This window comes from Furipterus horrens, unplaced genomic scaffold, assembly GCF_987537825.1.
Source record: "Furipterus horrens unplaced genomic scaffold, mFurHor1.1.pri manual_scaffold_5, whole genome shotgun sequence".
In the NCBI taxonomy this organism is placed as follows: Eukaryota; Metazoa; Chordata; class Mammalia; order Chiroptera; family Furipteridae; genus Furipterus; species Furipterus horrens.
In genome coordinates, this window is record NW_028327175.1 from 13706109 (window position 1) to 13726238 (window position 20130).

The 20130-nt window shown below is 45.1% G+C and overlaps 1 protein-coding gene across 1 annotated transcript in view; it reads right to left on the reverse strand.

Annotated features, from left to right (window-relative positions):
* The window catches only part of PDZD2 (PDZ domain containing 2), a 207198-nt gene that overhangs the window by 71148 nt on the left and 115920 nt on the right, over window positions 1-20130 (reverse strand). The window contains exons 2-4 of the mRNA XM_090276198.1: window positions 13225-13717; window positions 3478-3620; window positions 201-333 (exon numbers count right to left, since the gene is read on the reverse strand). Of these exons, the coding sequence (XP_090132324.1) occupies window positions 201-333; window positions 3478-3620; window positions 13225-13717 (769 nt within the window). The remainder of the gene's footprint in view (window positions 1-200; window positions 334-3477; window positions 3621-13224; window positions 13718-20130) is intronic.

The window sequence follows — 20130 nt, forward strand, 5'->3', positions numbered from 1 at the left end:
CCTTAGTCTTATTCTTTTGCCGTCTCCTAAGTATATCTTCTAAATAAGCAAAATAAACTGCACTTCACCTAAGGGCCCCCTTGTGGGCCTCGCACTGTGGAATCGTGACTGTTTAAATGGCCCAAGGCAAAAGTGTGTGGGGAGAGCTCCAAGTTCACCACCACCGTTAGAAATATTACAGAGAAAAACAAACTACCTACCTTGCTGGCCACGACCAGCTGAACCATTCCCGTGGCTGAGCGAAGAATGGCCACAGCTTCCTCATGGGACAGCCCGATCAGTAAGTGACCATTGATTACCAGCAGCTCGTCTCCTAAGGACAGTCTGCCATCCCTGAGGAAATGGAGATGGGAAAAAATTCCCTTGTCAAGACATCCTGGGCTTGAGAAAGGACATTTTACTGGAGCTGGGAGGGTTGTGACAGGGAACAGTGAAAACCAGGCCAAAGAGGGACGGCCAGAAATTGGTGGGATGGGTGTGCTTTATTCTCTGCTCTGGCTCAGAGTGAAATGCTCCATCATTTTAGGTAGGCACCTTGTAACAGACACATTCTGAAGTTACCACCACGTAACCTGGCATTAACGTCAATGAAAGGTCCCACAGGTGGAGACAAGGGTAGAGACACCCAGACCTCACGGTTTTAGGAGAGTCAAGTCATTCTTTTCTTGATCTGACCTGCGCCCTTCCCTTGTGACTCAGTCACCAGTCGATTCACTGAGCTGAGCCCAAAGAGAGCACAGGCCCCCTAAGCTCTCCAGGAATCCTTCTCTAGCCCGGGCCTCCTTTCTGCCAGGTGATACTTCCTGGCCAGATTTCCTCTGGGACACCACACTGCATGGGTCTGTCCACCCCCCACCCCCCATACACAGTTACAGGACCTCAAGGATAAAGTCTTTCAGCCCCTTTCCATCCCTGTGCCCCTAGAGCTATGCTTCCTCAGCAGAAGGAGGAACACAAAAAGGAACAGAGAAGCTAATTATCGCTGTTGCAGGTATCAGATTTGGTCTATAAACATAGGTGCACACCCACATTGCTTTTTTAAAAATTTCCTTTCAATTAAATGACAGCTGACTCAGTGCTTCCTTCCCTGGGCTGGCAGGAGAGCCAGTGGTCATGGGAACTGTTTCCCTAGGGTGGATCAAGGGTCCGGGGAGGCACACTCTGTCGGAGTGTTGGGAAGGGCCCTTCGTTTATGGTGCATCCAGTCCTGTGGGTTCCAACTGAGTGCCCAAGGATCTGGTCTCCTGTGACCCCAAAGGAGCCAAAGGCTTTTCATCTTCATTGCTAAGTATGGGATAGGAAATCTGGTGAGGCTGAGAAATCTTGAGCCTAGGGTTCCATCATCCCCTCTGTAAGCTTTGTATTAGCACCCACAGTGCGGCCCTGGGACACATGCATGTCCCCAATAGTCACAGACCCATCCAACTCTGTTTCCCTCCAATCTGTGGACCTTTTCTCCTGTTTCCTTTCAACGGATCAACCAACTTCTCTCCACCTTTCCCTCCCTCACCAGTCTCCCCCCACCTAACCCTGCCCCCTTCCTCTGGGGCGTGCATCACTCTTTTCTATGAATTTAGGCCTTAACAGAAGACAAAGGGCGCCAGAGACTTCTGAGTGCCTCTGCTTCTGTCCTTCAAAAACCCCCAAGAGAAACGCTAAGGACCCCACTAGCTGCTTGGAATGGAAAGAGAGGGAAAACAGAACAAACACCTGGAACCTCAAGTAGCCATGTGGTGGGCCACTCTGGAGGACAGGGATTCAGGAACAAGGGAGCATACAGTGGTTCTGGCCGCTGTCCCTGAGTTTACTTTTCTACAGCACCATTAGGATCATCCCTGTCCCCATCTCTTGTTTCCCTCTTTAATTCCATCTTGCTTTTTCTCCTGTGATTGACTAGAATGTTCCACACGTGAGCTATAGACCCCAGGGGCGGAGATACACACACACAACTCCCACCTAAGGGTGAAAAGAAATGTGGGACCTGCTATAAACAAGTCACAGAGCAAACAGACAAGAACAGCTCTATGTGGGCTTACCTCTGGGCACAGGAATTCCCTAACTGCCAACCTCCCAAAGACAGAGTAGAATGTCAGACCTATGGTTAGTGGGAAAACGGCTACCCTGGCAAGAATTCCTTAAAGCACACATCGTTCTGGAAGTTTAATGATGCTCCAGTGGATAAAAACTATAGACAGTCTTTGTCTTTCAATAATTACTGCCACACAGATAACTGACAAGTGTAGTTAATCTTCTCCCCACTTTAGCGGTTAGCCTCCTACTTTCTAGTTAGAGAACCAATGAGCATGAAATGCTTGGAGAATTCATGCCCTGGTTCTCGCCTTACTTTTCCATTTTGCAGACCCAGTAACCTCCAGCTCCTTCCACTCCACCTCCTGAGATACACTTTTGAGGGCCCTCTTGATCTCGGGCAGGCCAGCATGGCTCTTCGTGTCCGGGTGTCTGGCTCGAACACTGTGAAGTGCAGACTACATTCCCCTTCCTCACTAGGGGAACTCTGCCTTTATAAGCCTACTGTACACGTGTGCGCATGGAACGTATATGTACACACCCCCCCGGGCCGTGCAAATGGCGGATGCCCTGGGTACAGCACATCCTCAAATGACATTTTATTCAACATCGTTTCATTATCATGTTTACGAGATGCTATCTATAGATACTTAGCTCTTGTCTATATCCATTAACGTATGGTAAAACTGCTTTTGCTACACATTGTTTTTCTTAAAGCTGCAGCACCTATCGATGGTAAGTAAGGACTTAATGTACAGAAGAACAATTAGCTGGCCTGGCAAGAGCACACCTTATATTTTGGGACAGCCACCTCCCTGTAACTCTATGTGGACTTCTTTGTACGAGCTCTGAGTAAGCACTGTCTCTCTCCCTATTTCAGATAACTGTTCAGACTAGAAAATAAGTTTGGAGGTATGAATTGTTTTCAGGTCACAAGGAGAAAGATTCACTTACTTCTCCCCCCTCCACATCTGCAGGACAGAGACACACACACACATAAAGTGAGTTAGATACCTAACACCCCACGTGACCTGCGGTTGTATTTAAGACCAATCACTTTCCCACGTCACGAGCCACAGTCTTCTGGGAAGGAGGATCTCAGGAATGTGGTATTCTGTTGTGGCACGGTCTTGATAAGTGACCGCATATTACCAGCATTCCAAACATTAGGATAAGTAACAGCCACTTGAAACTCAGAGTGGACTGGAAAGAAATCCCATTTCCCCTACATGATTTGGTGGAGACTGCACTCTCTCCAGCAATTAGCCACTTCCTGTACTCAGAGGCAGGTTTAATTAGAACTGCTCAGGCCAGCGTCCCTCTGTGCTGCAGCTAGTCCTTGTGATCTGTAATTACCAGTGCTTTGCCCAAGTGGAAGAGACCTGGCACCCAGGGGCAGGGAGGGGAGAGGATGAGGAGGAAGAGAAAGGGAGAGAGTTAACTAGTCACCTGTGAGCGGCACCTCCTTCCTTCACTTGAGTGACAACGATAGCGTGAGGCGAGCGCTTTGATCCTCGGCCTCCACTAACCTGAATTCCCAGCCCATCCGATTCTTTAAGCAGCTCCAGCTTCCATATCCGGCCAACTTCCTCCTTGGAAGAAAAAGCGAGCACACTGTGAAGAACACAGACACACGCACGGCACCAACACAGGAGAGCGTGGGGGTTGTTGGGTCAGGCCAGATATTCCTCCTTTGTCAACAGGGAGCGCGGGGGACCGCAGGGGAAACAATTCTGTGCGTGGAACCAAAGCCCGGCGGGCAGTGCTGTGCGACAGAATGCTCTCTGACGATGGGAATGTTCTCTATCTGCACCATCCAACATGGAGTCACAGCCGCAGGTGGCTATTCAGTGCCTGAGACGTGACTGGCAGCTGACATGCTGAATTTTTCACTTCATGGAATTTTAACTAAATGCCCACCTATGGCTAGAGGCTATGACAGTGGGCAGCACAGCAAGAGCAGGGTCCCGCTAAGCGAAGCTTCTTCCGCCTGAAACCCAGATATCACTGTGCACACGGCTACTGGTTAATAAGGGCAGGTGAAGGGAGACGAAAGCCTGGTCTCGGCCGCAGGCTTCCGCTGGATGGAGCCCGGCTCTGCCACTGAGTACTCCTGAAAGTCAGCTGATGCCGGAAAACTTCAGTTTCTTTGCCTCGAAAGTGGGAATAATTATTCCTACTTCAGGTTTGTTGTTAGGGTTAAATGAGATATTTCTGGAAAGAGCTGGCAATGTTCCCAACATCCAATTCCCCATTCTATGTACATAATAAATGTTGATAGGTAACCATATATTACTTCTAATATGTATAATATGCATATGTGTTAAAAACATCATATTGAATTGAACCTCAAACTTCCTTAAACCATATAAATGAGACCTTTGGTAGGAGAAACCAAAACAGTAAATTAGTTGATGAATTTGTTACTGACTTCTACAGACATTGGTCTGTGTATTCTTTTGATATATTAAAAAAATACTTCAACTCACAAAAATTTATTCTTTTTAAAACTAATAAATGTCCATGAGTCCCCTGGACTGCTGGTAGCTTTTCTGGTTCCGTTCATTCTCCACGGACTCCCCATTTCACTCTAAGGACACAAACATATGCCCCCTGCAAAATGTTTGAGTTCCCTCAGCTACTTAGCGATGCAGAGAAATGAAAGCGACAGGCTCCCATAGTGGTTTATCCTGGGTCTTATTTAGGCTCATCTCTATAGTTCTTTTTAGGTCTAGGTACATGAATATGGGTCACAATACATTCTTCAACATTTAGAACAAAAGCGATCTGCTGTCTTTATCCATCATGAAGGTCCAACGGAGCCATCAAGCTCCCATGGAACCACTAAGGTCCAATAGGAACAAAGCCATTATCCTCCAAGAAATAGGCAACCTGCCCATTCAAGTTGCTTGCAGGAGAGAAAGAATGTAATGCATTTAGAAAATCTGAAATATACTGTCAGAAACGAAAATGAAGTTTTATGCAATAGTAAAAAAACCAGATGCTGAACAGTCACTGATGTGCAGCAATAGGAATGTCTGGGGAAATTATTACCAGACAGAGACCTGCTGGATCCTACATTTTTCTGGTACAGCCCTGCTCGGTGGGGCTCCATTACCCCAGCAACACGCAGTGGGTGCCAACTGTCTCCTTCATCCGCTCACCACAGACACACGAAGCCTGTCTGGCCAAATGTAACTTCAGAAGTCACTGGCTTACCACAGTAGTTCATGAACTTGTCAACAATCTCTAATTCATCCAATCGTCTCCCTCCAGATTCCAGTTTTTGGTTTGTTGCCTCTGGCCTCTGGAACACCTTTCTCTCTTCCCCATTCAGAAACAGTCTTCCTGGCCTCCAACGTTTCACTGAGCCCCACTAATTCAAGAAGCCGTCCTCAAGAATCAGCGCTGCCATCAAGATGGTAACTCACCACTTCTAGGCCACAAGAGCCTATCAGACAGCACCCCTCTCCCCCCACCCCAGGGAACCAACTCAGGGACAGCCGATTGATTCCCTGTCGTCCTGGCTCACTGGGCACCTCACACTAGCACGTGGGGCAGCCTGTGGCTGACTCCCTGGGCCTCATGACGCAGTTGACAAATGAGAGCAGACGGTGGCCTGACTTGCTTTTTCTTTTGAAGATATGCCGATGGCTCCTGGAGTCTTGAAGATGTGGGACAGCGCTCTCCCCTCTCCCAGTAAGAAAAGCTGTGGAACTCTTTCCCAAGAGCAACAGGGACCATTATTAGAGTCTAGAAATAAGAAAACCCATTTGATTTTTAGCTTAAATTAGTAAGGCTATGCATCCTCATTATTAGTTACACCATCATTCCTCCTTGTCCTACCCTTCTTGTTAAACAGAACAGGCTATGTTTCCTAGATGGTGTGACAGTACTAGATACAGTCCTTTCTAATTTTCAAATGCTCTTAGAAATAGGATTTGTGACAAGAAACATGAAAAATTATGATCACTGGGAAAGAACAGTGCCCTAATGTATACTGTGACAGAAAGAGATAAAGACAATTTTCAAGAGCACCCACAACCCCACCTCATACCCCTGCCCTTGTCCCAAACACAAACAAGTTAAAAGCAAAACAAAACACAGATATAATAAAAATGACTTCAGAGGGCAGAAACAACCAATCTGTAATACAGCCCCCAACTATATTTGTCAAGAAACATTCATTTTTTTCACTTTTATCCAAGAACATGATTTTTCCACAATTGGAAGTAGGCACTCGTCGGCAGCCGTCCGTCTCGAGAGACGATGGTGTAGCTTCTTAAGAGTCTACTCCCTTAGCCTTTCCCCTGAAGAGGTATGCCGCAAGGCAGCGGAGGTTTTTTGGAGTCAGAGTTTTCCTTCTCTGATGTGCCCTGACTGGAAGATCGAACCAGCGACACTTAGCTCGCAGGCCGACGCTCAATCCACTGAGCCAAACCAGCCAGGGGAAGTAGGCACTATAAGGAGAAAATTCACAGAAATCAATGCCAGTTTCCATGCCTTGGAATTTCTTGGTCATCTAATCAAAAGTTTGGAGGGATACAAAGGAAGGCACAAACAGGAAGGGGCAGATGTTATCAGGCTCAATTGTACAACTGTCAGTATGGTCTTAAATTTATCTGCCTGTAGCTGAAAGCAGTGCTTGGTTAAAAATAAAGTCAGTGTTTGAAGTGTATTTGTCTAAAGCTGGTACTGGCCAACTTAAATATGTTAATATCAAGTATATTTCCAACTGCCTCCTTACATGTCCACTTGGGTGTCTGCTACACGCTTCAGTATGGTCAAAACAGGACTCTCCCCCTCCCACTCCTGGCTTTCTCATCTCAATGGGAAAAAATACTGTCATCTACTCAAGATAGGGCGGATATACAGCAGTCCCTCTCTATATTGAGGTTCACTTGTCGGGGCCTCACTGTATGGCGGGATTTTCGAAAATATTACATTTAATTATTTATCGCGGATTTTTTGCTCTATCGTGGGATTTTGTGGTACTATACAGTCGTTGGCAGCCGTCCGTCTCGAGAGACGATGGTGTAGCTTCTTAAGAGTCTATCTGCACCGCCGAGAATGGCTGGGCAGTCCGACTCGGGAGTGACGCGGTCGGTGTTGAATCGACATCTTGCGATGACGCTGGAGTGTCCTCTCCAGTGAAGCTGAAGCTACAGAGCCTGGGCAGGGTGATATGGAGGGTCTGCTGTTGCCCATGCAGCAGACCCCCCCTCTCTTCGCAGCTGAAGGGTCCAAGGGAAAGACGGAGTCAATACAGCTTGGCTTCAGGTGCGCTGCAGGAGTTGCCGGTGTTGACTGCAACATCAAACCGCCTTAGGGGCTCTGGCTCCGGATTTTCTGTCGGGGTTTACTCCCTTAGTCTTTCCCCTGAAGAGGTATGCCGCAAGGCAGCGGAGGTTTTTTGGAGTCAGAGTTTTCCTTCTCTGATGTGCCCTGACTGGAAGATCGAACCAGCGACACTTAGCTCGCAGGCCGACGCTCAATCCACTGAGCCAATCCTACTTCGCGGATTTTCACGTATCGTGGGACATCTCGAACATGATACCCGCGATAAGTGAGGGATCACTGTGTAATCCAAAAGTCAAACCCAAACCACGAGCAAGATCTGTAAGCTCTACTTGCACAATAGATCCACATCCATCTCCTGCTTCGCAGCCACTGTTGAAGCCACAGCACCTTTAGCTTGGGTCATTACAACAGCCTCCGATCTGGTCTTCCTTTTTAATTCTTCACCTCCTACAAGTCACGACTCTCCATTACCCATCAAAGGTGAACTTAAGAAAACAGACGCCATGATGTGCTCGGCTGAAACCTTTCAGCAGCTCCCCGCTAGACTTAGAATGAGGCTAGCTTTAGGCGACAGCATACGCAACCCTTTGTGACCTAGCCCTGCCCAGTGGGTTCTCCAGCAGCTAGAACAGCGCCTAGCACACAATAATATGCATAAATGTCATGAAACTAACAGTTATAAGATGTTTCCCCACTATTATGGCTTTCAGAAGTTATTGAGACTGACATTAAGAGGCTCACTCAGATGGGAGATCTGAGTGTTTGCCAATGTTCAGCGTGTGAACACTGATCGGGTTGTAGACACAACCGAGTTTGAAACAGATCCCGTCTAGACAGATGGCTCAGGCTTTGGTTCCCTTTACATGGGCTTAAAGGGCAAGGAGAGTTTGTCAGCATGTTGAGAAAAAGCCAAACCACACAGAGCTGGACGCTACGGACCTCTGTATCGGTGCTCTCAGGGCGCTCTTCTTCCCATGGAGTGCCGATGGCTGTGCGAGCACCCACGTGCACCTCTTTATGGAAGCAAACAAGGGGATTTATTTACCAAATAGGAGTGGTACATTGAAGGGAGCTGTCTCAGGAGCATCCAAATGACCTCATCTTCTTCTGGAACTAAAAATAACACTTGACAACAGCATCTTTGCCCCAAATGTGAGAAGACACATCACCCAACTAGAATTTCACTGCAGTAAATGCCCTGGCTCTAGTTGAAAACCTATTCTGAGACTGTATGCTTCTCCCTTCGTATTTAGAATCATCAGTAAGCTATGAAGAAATGTGTGATCACACTGTCAAAGTTGCAGCCCCTCAGTCATCGGACCAAAACGCTCAGTTTACAGGTGAGAAGCTGGCAGCTCCGAGAAGGGACAAGGCAGCCTGCAGTCTCCAGAGTTGGGATGGCAGAGCCAGGGCTGGGACTTGATGTCCATCCCTCAGGCCTGGTGCTCTTGGGGGCCCTTATTAATGAATAGCTGCAGAGCACCTACGGGTGCATGGCACCAAGTTAGGACAGAAAGACAACTTGTCCTGGGAGTCTACTGTGGAGACACAGCCCAATGCTATTTGGAATATGTGGGATTCACGTGTTGTTGAAGATAAGCAGGCGGTCCTGCAGGAGCCCAGAGAGGAGCTGTCTGAAGATAGGGGCAGGTGACAGGGTGCCACAGTGCTCAGTCCCCCAGGGAAGGTAGAAGCTAAGCTACACTGGGGAGGGGAGAAGACGGGACAGTGAGAGCAGCGACTGCAAAAATCAGAGGCAAGAGTGAGCATGGCCTTTTGAAAAACACACACACACAAAAACTATAATTCAACCCACAACAGGAAGGCAGAAGGTTAAGGAGGGATCAGATAATACTGGGCCTCATGTGCTTCACAAGCCAAGGTGTTTGGATATTACTCCGAAGGCGAAGTGGACCCGTCAACAAGGGTTAAGTGGTGCATAGGTGAGTGAGCTGGCGCATGCGTGATGGCATCTGCCCTGCAGAAGGGTCTCGCTGGTTGCAGTGGGACAGCAGACTACTGAGACATGACGGCAGCCTGGCCCTGACCTAAAGTTGGGGGAGCCAGGTACAGAGAAGTGGGGTGAACAGGGAGATCCTCAAGGGAGCAGGTGTTGACAGGACTTGGTGATTGAGTGGACATGGTGTAAGAGAGAGGGTAGTGTTTCAGTTGGCTAGAGGATACCAACTGTCCCCAACTTGGGATAAAGGCATTTCCCAGGACATGGGATTGTCAGTGCAAAACCAGGGCAAGTTCTGGGCAAAACAAGACGAGGGGTCACTGGCTGACTCTCAGGTTGGCAGTTTGAGCAGCTTGGGGGTGGTGAGTCCTGGAACACTGGAGGGGACTCAGCGGTGCGGGGAAGGGAAGCCACGAGTTTTAGGCATGATGCGCAGTAGTCAAGACGGTGACACCCTACAGGGAGGTGGTGCAAAGTCGGGGCTCGGGAGAGAGGTGATGGTGCAGGCACGGACTTAGGAGACGTTACCCTGCAGGAGGACACAAGTTCACTCAGTGACCTTGGGGGCTTCCTAGAAGAGGACCATCCGGATGTTGCGTTTGCTTGTTGCAAACATCAGGGACCACTCGGGAGATGTCCTGAGTATCAGTATCCTGAGCTTCCCAACTTTTCCTACAGATTCACACCTCCATGAGGCCTCCTCTGAAGGCCCAGGGAAGAGGTCTGGCACTGTACAGGGTAGATTACTAGTACTACAGTAAGACCACAGAGGGACCCACAGACACATGCGCCAGTAGTGAATAAACTCACCCGCCTGGCAAACGGAAGGACTGTTTTTCTTTGTTGTGTGACTACCGTTGGTTGCATTCAGTTGTACCATGCCACATTACAGAAATACAATTTGCCTACACAGCCTTGCAAAAGCTGTCGTCTTGGGTGACTAATGATCTTTACTAGACAGAGTAAGCAACACTGAATGCATTTCTAAAACCGCTTATCTATGTCCTACGACATTATTATGTTTTCAATGACAGGCCCAACTTTTTAATCTGGTTGCATACCTATCATTATGTGTTAATATTTTATAGAACCATACTGGCTTTTTTTTTTTTTTAAATGAAAATATTTGTTAAGAGGAGATGTTTTCCTAGCGCTCTGTGAAGGAAGAAAAGAATATAAAAACATGTAACAAATTAACAGTCTATGAAAAAGAAGCACCTGATAAAATTGGTCTGAGTGGTCATTATAAGCATTTTCTGTAATTTATTAAGGCTATGTTAATATGTTAAGTAATAAAGCAGGAAGAGAACAACACTGACATGTTTAATCTCCCATTATTCAAATGGAATGGAATCTTTTCCTCTGAAGGCCAAAAAGGTAAATATAGCTGTTTTTTTTTTTTTTTTTTCCTGAAGATTACATTTCAGCATGACTTTTGGCTCATCCTGGAGTAAAAGTAAAAATCCACTCAGCTCAAGGACTGAATAACTTTATGTGAAGATCTACTGGTTCCAATTTGGGTACCATCTGGATGTGGGGGGAAGTCACTGCTTGCCAACTGTATCAACTTGGGGTAAGTGCATCTAATGCTGATACTTCTGGGGTGGAAAAGGGGGCTAAAATATTCGTGTCTAAGAAGATGTGGGGCCCATCCCGACTGTGCCAGGCCAGAAGTCAATAATCAGCCTATAGATCGTGGACAGTGATGAGTAATGCAGATTCCAGATGGGAAGTCTCTTCTTTCTACAGGCACGTGACTGTAGAAAAAATGCCCCACAGTCAACTAGTCTTTATTTCATCGTTTCATTTATAGTTTCCGGACATTTGACCTTGAGCACAAAAATCAGGTACCCTGATAGGTGTAGTTTTCAGAGAGTCTAATTCGGAAATTCAACTTCATGTTATTGTCTTTAATTAAGATAAGCACAGGATGGCACTTTATTAAAAGTTTAATGTGTTTTTTAAAAAATCATTCCAAATTATTTCCACTTATCCTACAACAAATGAAATCATGTTCTTTAAATTGTGTGCAAGAGTCAAATTTAAATCTTCGGTACCTTAAACCTTCAAAAGTAATGATGGCAATACTCCCTAACTTATTTTTTTCTACGTCAGGCATTCTGTGTATTTATAATATAACCATTAGGGGGAAAATCATATCAAGATGTAGTAGCGATTGATAAGGGACATGTTACAATACAGGTATCCCTCCGTTTCCCAAAAGCTCCTGTTACGCCACTTTGTTTTCACAAAACACCTACAGCAGACCTGTTTTCACTAATGGAAAGAAATCCAAAGAGGATTTTTGCTTTTATGAGAAAAAGCAAAAATGCAAAAACGGTGTCCAGTGTTTGTTTTGCGGGGAGCGTCACAGGGGCAGCGAGCACCCTGGACAGCAAGAGCGGCACTGCTTCCGCCATATGCTGGTGTTATTTTAGATTTTATGTGTTATTTGGTATGATTTGGCAGGTTACTCTTAGGGTTTAGACACACGAAAATATTTTTCCATAGGAATTAGTAAAAATATTTTAATCTTCACTGGAGGATATACTCATTGATCCTAGAGAGAGGAAGGGAGAGGAAGCTGAGGGGGATACAGAGAGGGTGAGAAGTGGGGGGGCGAAAGAGAGACAGAGAGAAAAACATCGACCCATCGACCAACTGCCTCCCGTACGCACCCTGACCAGTGATTGAACCCGTAACCTTTCGGTGTACAGGACAACGCTCCAACCGGCTGCTGCGCCAGGCCAGGGTTGTATTCTTATTGGCCTTAATTTGGGAGTTTAGGGGGACATTAAAGTTATTTTTGCCCTTAATCCTTTTGGGGGGAGCATAACTTGTTAGAAAAATCACTGATAGAGATGTTAATTTTTCTTCCTATCTGTTTACATATCCATCTACAAATATGCCTCCTCTGGATAAGGCTGTAAGATGACCCTCTAGCTCTTCAATGAAAAAACACGGTTCTCTAAGAGAGGGTTATTTTGATTCTTCTCAACCCCATTATACAGATTGGCTATAACTGCAGACAAGTGCATAAAACAGCCTTTAGAAACTGCATTCGCTCACAGGGCTCCACTTCCCAGCAAAGCTGAACAGTATACTTCCTTCTAAGCCCATTGTCTAGCTTTCCAACTTTCTCTTTCATCCCTAGGAACATCTCCTGAGTCAGAGAAGACACCAATCAGGAACCGCTTAGGAAGTTACTGTTTCATAAAGAATCCACAGGCGTATCTGCCAAAAGGATTCTTGGAAAGAACATGCTTATCCTAAAGAAATGTAACTTAATGAGAGAGGTTTGGTTATAATGGGGGAGACCATTGTGGCTGGAAGTGCACCTATTGCCATTTGGAATAGACCACATCTGCTTTGGCTTTAGCTAGTAAGACCAGCCCTGACCATCACAGCTGGATATCATAGCATCAGAGCTTTTTGTGAAGTCTCTCAACTTCGCTGGAATTCAGCAAGGCAATAACACGATCCCATGAAAATGTCCCTGGTTTTGAAGTGTTAAAAATAAAAGCAGATGCTTCCCTGCATGTTGGACATCCTTCCTGTGTAATACTGAGGCTTGGATGTTTACGCTATCAACTGCCACCAGGAATTCTTGGCCTTGCAGTGGCAAGTCCCCTGGTGACAGCAGTGATAAATAATGATGTAGTTCAAGTACTTCATCTGGGCCTCAGATGACTCAAATTATACCACAGAAGGCTTGAATTTTCCACTTATGATCACTTGACTCGCTCTTTATTTAAGTAGGATAAAATGACCTGGGTTTTTTTGGTTGTTATTGCTCTATCCTCGGCTCATTTATCTTAATAAATTTGTTGGCTTCTAAATGCAAGGTCACCTTAGATATATTTTCTAAACTTTAAAAACAACTTCAAACAACATTACTTTAAAGATTGAGGTTCTATAATCAAACCAAACCTTACCCGTGCCAGGCAGTCACTTGATTGGAAGTCCGTCTTCCCTGATTTTGAGAAGTGGCATTTGTCATTGCTTGTGGACAGAGGAGCACCTGTCTTTGGAATTCTATGCTCTGTCCCTTTGTCCACTTCTGACCTGTCTAGATGGGATCCAGCCACCTCCTTGAGAGAATCTGGGCTGTTTTCTAGCTCAAAGGCATGACCATTTCCAAGTCCAGGGTCTGGGCCATTGTCCAGCTCAGAGATGGGGTCATTGTCCAACTCACAGCCAGTGCTGCCCTTGGATTCTTCAGTGGTCTTGTGGGTAGAAGGCCTGGAAATGACTCCAAACTTCCTTGTTCTTTTCCCCTTTTTCACAGTTCGGTCACCCAGCTCCAAGGTAGGTGTCTCTCCTGGTTCAGAGCTGTTGCCATTATAAGGAGAATGGACTTTGTGCTTGAAGCGACGCAGCATGATCAGGTAGATGAAGCCGCCATTCCAGCACTGCTCAGCCAGGTAACTGCAGCATACAAAAAGGTGTGGTTAAAACCCTCAAAACATCCCTCGTGAACAACGCAGTGGGTAGGTGCATTCAAAGGCCCACCCAGGAGCCATGTGATTAAAAACCTACCTAACAGATTGAGGTACTGAGCTTCCTAAAAAGACTTAACAGTCATTGCATCCTTTTCATTTATATAATTGTTGATGCTAAAAATGACTCCGAAACAAACCAGAAGAACCTAATGAACTAGAAATTACTAATGAAAGTACCCTAGGACAGGTAGTCAGAGAAGGATGTTCCTCTTAATAGAGCCAATCCTAACATACCATTAAAAAAAGAAATCCTCTCCTGTGCCCTGAAGGGCAGACTGAAAGTCACCCTAAAGGTTCCTTGTGTAAGTTCCAGCAAAATAGACGTAAAGATCATATGTGATCATTTGCTGCTCTTGTTGTGTTTATGCAAATGAACAGTATAAATTAAAACTGGACTTAATGTGGTCTCTTTAATGACAAGGAGGGTAATCTTAAGGACAAAAATCGTGATTCAAGGAAAATCACAATGCTCAGTGGTAGACTATATAGTGCAGCTGTCTTTAAAGTTTGTTTTCATTTGAAAGTTAAACTAGGTCTGTGACATCATCAAAGATGCTTAATTTATAGGCAAGAAGAATGTCAAATGCCTTGCAACTGGATGTCTTTTTCCAATAAAACAGTCTTGCAGAGTTAAGAGTCTGGTTTTGTGGGTTATGTTGCGTACATTAACATTGTGTTCTGTTTTCATAGGGCATAAGCCTATGATCTCATTATGTGAGTGATTGTCTGTATGTATAGCCCTCACTTAATCCTGTCTGCATTGCTGCCTCCCGAAACTCAATGGTTTGGCTGAACTAACTGGCTGGGTTGGTGAAGCATGGGGTGGTCTGTGGGCTTCACTTTAAAACTGGTTTCTCTTTTCTCTCCTAATGGCTTGGACAGAAAGGGACCAGAGATCTGAGAGAGGGGAAACATAAAATATTCCCCTCAGCTCAAACTAAGTATAGCAGGCAAAAGGGTTTTAGACAGATGTGACATGCCTTGCACACCTTCCTCCAAAGAAGCCTTTTTCCCCTAATGTGGGACATTGAAAAATTAATCCCTGCCTTTTGTCATCTAGTGGTTATGGATTGAATGATGTCCTTTAACCCTGTTGCCAAATCTGTTGCCCCTAGAATACAACAAGGATGCCAGCCTGTTAAATCAAGCATGCTATTGTCGGGGGACAGCCAAGCGACCTGGAGTCTGTAAGATCCTTCCCCATGTGGGAAGGCCACCCCTGCCTCCACACCCCCACTCTTATTAGGGATTTCTGGACCCAAGTATAGGTAGGACGACGACCATGTCAAGCTTGAAGCAGCTAGAGGAGCTCAAGACCTTCGCCCATTGTCCTTTATAAGATGATAAAGGGTCTTAAGTCTGAGAGGGGGGAATTGTTTTTTATTGTTATAAAAAATTTAGTTAATTAATTTAAAAAAAAGAATAATATAGTAAAGGGTGAAGCCAAGGAACTTATATGTACGACCCACGAACATGAATTAAGGGGGGTGGCATTGCTGGGGAGAGAGGGGTACTGGGCAGAGGGAAGCAAAGGGGAAAGAAATTGGGACTACGTAATCAATAAAATATACTTAAAGAAAAAGAAAAAAAAGAAATCCTCCACTCAGTAGTTTCTTACATCAGAATTATTCTAGCCTCCCATTCATACGGTTGTGCTGTCATAACACTGTGAGTCCCCAGGGCAAAGAACGGGTAAGACAGTTGTGGGGAAGTGTAGAGTTCTGCTCTTAGGATCACAGAACTCAGCTGCAGAGTTGGAACTTCTGCCTCACAGCAGTTAAAGTGGAAAACAACTGGGGGCGGAGTGGTGTTGGCTGGTACCAAGTGTAACTGGTAACGCATCCTGGCACGCGAGTACTGTATTCAATGAGTTATCAGCTCCTTTCTTGGTAATGGTTCCAGTTTGGGTTATTCACAGCACACATGGAGTGTCATTTCCAGTCTGGGCATCCCATTAAGAGGAACACTGACAAAGTTCAAAACACGCACGTACATAGGTAAACAGGACAAAAACGGCTGTGGAAACTGTGCACCAGGAATAGTGGGAGGGAAGAGGGACCGTTAGCTTGAGAATAACAAGGGCCAGGCTCAGTTGTTTTTCATGTATTTCATGGCTGCCAAACACTCAGAAACAGGAAATAATATAAATGAGATAATGCATGTGAAGCCAGCACACAATACTTCTCCAGATCTTAAAGAATAACAAGAAAATAAAACATCAAATAAGATGAGTAATTAGTGGTGATCAGACCAGATCATTCAAGCTTCAGCAAAGAAAACACTCGCTCAAAGTCAGGAAACCAGGCTGGGCTGGACCCTCCACCCCTGCCACCCAAGATAAGGAAGCATGAACCCCAGATGAACCCAGGGGTTCGCCATTGGAACCTCGCCACATTCTACACATCACCAGTTCCCAAGCAAACAATGTCAGGAGCAAACTCCTTAACAAGTCAGATCTGCTTCTGGTCTTCACGTGCCCACCAAGAGGAGGCCTTCATCTTCAATAAGTGAAAAGCAACTTCTCCAAGTATAACAAACCAGCCATACTCCCTGTGGGCCTGAAAACCAGACCTGGGAGCTGGAGCAGGCAGTGTATGGGCAGGGGGCCAGGTCATAAGGAGAGGTGACCAGCTATGTTTCATACTAAGTTCTGGGCCAAAAGGCATATATATTCCTCATACCTAATGCAATGACAGGGACCGTCTAACTGAAGAAGAGAATAATTCTGAATTTTCCATGGAGTAAAGTGCACAAAAGAGAAAGGTCTTTATACACCAGCCAAAGCTAATAAAAACTCTATGATCCTGGACTATAAACCATGGTAATGAACTTACGCATAAAACCCAGGTAGATAAAAGATACCGTACCAGACTCAGGTTGTTCTGGGAAATACAGTGGGATGAAGAGGTATAAAGCCAACTCCACTGGAATATAGAAAAATGAAAACTGGTTTTTAGCATAAGTTTTCTTACAATGATTAGATTTTTATTTCCTTGGATTGTTGTGGTTTCTTTTCTCATACTGGAAATTCTTATAAAGGTATAAAATCCTAACAGCGGTTAGCCAGGTTGTAAGGGTTTCTTTGTGCAAATTACTACTGAGAATACAATGCATGTGCTCAAGACGTCACGAAAACCAGTGTGCACTAGTGCAAACAGAACCAGGTGGAGAGTTAGAAACTGAAAGCACTACCTTTGGGTTAACTGCGTGAAACAGGGGTAACTTCAATCGTCTGATGAGTGTAGCGACAAAACGTGGTACAGGATTCCCTCACTTATTGAGGGTATTACGTTCTAGACCCCCCGCGATGGGTGAAAATCTGTGAAGTAGGAACCTTACCTTTATTTTAGTGTTTATATATATTTTAAGGCGTTATAAACCCTTCCCACACACTTATAAACTGTTCCCAGTCCCTTATTAACCTTTTCCACACTTTTATAAACACTACTTGTGTTCTTAAACATATTCTACACTCTTAAACCTACGTAACTTTAACAACATATGTATACAGTACCGCAAAATCCTGCAATACAACGAAAAATCCACGATAATTAAATATGATATTTTTAAAAATCCTGTGATACAGTGAGGCTGCGATATAGACGGCGACTACTGTATATCCAGATGATGAAATATTATTTGCTGATAAAACGGAAGAAGTATCTGCTACAACTTAGGTGAAGCTTGAAAACGTTATGCTGAGTGAAAGATGCCAGACCACCTATCTGATTCCACTTTGAGACCATGTCCAGAACCCATAGAGATGAAAAATAAATTAGTGGTTGCCAGGAACTAGGGGGAGGGGGGAATTGGGACTGATTGCTAACAGGTACAGGGTTTTTTGGGTGATGATGGAAATGTTCTGGAATTAGATAGCAGTGATGACTAAACAACATAGTGAGTACACCCACTTTAAAATGGTGAATTCTACATTCGGTAAATTATGCCTCAATTAAAGAAAACAGCAGCAAATAAAATAATACTGGCCAAGTTTTGAGTTCATTTTTTGAGTAGGCAATCCCTACGAATGGCCTAGAGAAGAAACGGAGGCTCAGAAATGTTGATTCACTTGCCCACGTTCACATAAAGTGGGAGACTCAGGTCTGTCTGATTCCCAAGCCCAAGCTATGTTCTCTGGGCAATTCCGCATCTTCAATTGTTATTTCACCTGGAGGGGCAATTCCTTTAAAAATGTTTTTGGGACTCTACCTTTTGTACTAAAACTCTGAACCACTTGATGCATTGAATGCAATACCCAAAAGGCTGGCCTATTGATTCAGAACAGAGGCTCCGGAATATCTTTCGCATCGCTGCTCTCACAGAAGCTCCCAGAACCTTGAAAGGTTCCATGACGGAGAGTATTTTATTCCCTCTGCAGAGCCCACACTCAGCAAAATTACAAAGCAAGAGGAGTTTATCTTTAGTTCGGCATCATCTCCCTATCATCTCTCCCCTGGCTTCCTAGCAATAAATAAGACCCTGACACCTTCAGGGAACTGGATGACAGGTTATTTTATTTCTTCCTGGACACAGAATTTTCCAAGGTCATCCCAAAGACAAAGAGTAGTGAACAAATTATGGATACTCTAGCAAGCTGGTGAGAAAGAGACTTTTAGGCAGAGTGATTTTCTTACAATTCTTTGAATCACTTTAGATGTCATGCACTCAACATTCCCTACCCATCTGTGCTGAAGTAACTTTCCTAACTTTCCCAGCACCTTCCTGGCTAATTCATACTTCCAAAGTCCTTTTTTTTTTCCTGTTCAGGAGGATTCTTATCCACCATTAGAAGTTGTTGATTTCAAAGTCAACATCTGAGAAAGAAGAAATGGAATATAAGCACATGACTTAGATCAACAGGTAAAATTAGAAGCTTTTCTACCATATGATTATTCTTTGGTTTCTTCCAAAAGTTTCAACCTGTCCTCTGGCATGTAAATTATTTATTCAATTCATATGTATTTGATTTTGAACATTCCAGGATGGCCTCAAGATAAATGAGGAAAGACTAGCATATCCAGGAATGAAGTTCTAAATTCTAGTTTAGAACCCCCCCTGCCCCCCCCCACCCCCCCCCGGAAATGTGTGTGGTTCTTCATTCCACTTGGCCTTCAGGGGCATCTTTTCAAAACAGATCTCTTCCTCTTCCCTTCCTCCTCCCATACAGAGTGCTTTGTGCAAAGAAAGTTTTGAGTACCTATTCTGTTTCTTGAAGCTCTCTCATAATTCTGAGATCTGAGCTCTCTGGGTATTGGCAGGTGAGGTTGGGTGCTTGGAAAAGCTGAAGTCTGGAGTTTGAAGAATAAGAAAACGGGGAAACAGGAGGTAAGAGAGGGGCAAAGACAGGTATTGGAAGGCCAAAGACATTATTTATCCATGCCCTGATTCTATCAAAAGAGGGCTTGAGGGAGCTATAAAAGTTTGATATCCTGGACCGTTTTGCCAAAGTCCTTGGAAGGAGCAATGTCCAGTGCCTTTGAAAACCATCTTGGGCACTCAGACGATTCCTGATGCCCGGCATACAGTGTGCACCCACAAAGGGGTGCTGCCACGCGGAACCACGAGTGTATATCTGTGTGTAACTGAGAGGAACCTTGATCACCACCACTGGGCTCTGGCCTGTCCACAATGCCATGAAAACATGATGTAACTCCAAGAACACATGGAAGAATTCTGGAACTCAGACTTTTTACCAAAGCAGACAGCGCTCAGCTGAGTATGTCAGGTTCCCAGCAGACAACAGGAGAATCAACACCGAGATGTTTATAGGCAGTTAGTCTGACAGAGCCTGCATTTTATGGAGTGGGGCCTGCTGCTAACAGCCACCTGGTCTAACCCACGGGACAAAGGGAGATCAGTTTTTCTTGCCTGTGATCTCCTCCTGCCTAAGAAGTACTGGGAGGCTGGAAGGCTGTTTGGGGTCATTTGAAAACCTGCTAAGCCTAATTAATCCAGAGGCCCGTCTATCTGAGGTTGTGTGTGAGTCTGTCGGTTCCCAGAGAACAATGCACTGAGAGGAAGTGTTGACTGATTCAGAGAAGTCTTGGCTGGGAAACAGAGGAAGGCAGGTATAGACAGCCCTGCAAGAGGGGGTGGGGAGAAGAAAGTTATTGTGTCTTGAAGTCATTTAGTAACCTGTTTCCCCAAGGGCAGTTTTTCTCTGGTGTTGCCTCCCGGCCACGGTGAATTTTGGGTACATGTTTTCCAGATTCCACAGAGTCTTTCTCTGGAAGACTCTGGAAGTGGAAATTCTTGGTTGAATACAGTGCTGATAAGAGGGAGTGTTATCCTCGGTGCTTTCATAAGGCCTTTTCTGAAAACAAATGGACTTACTCCTTT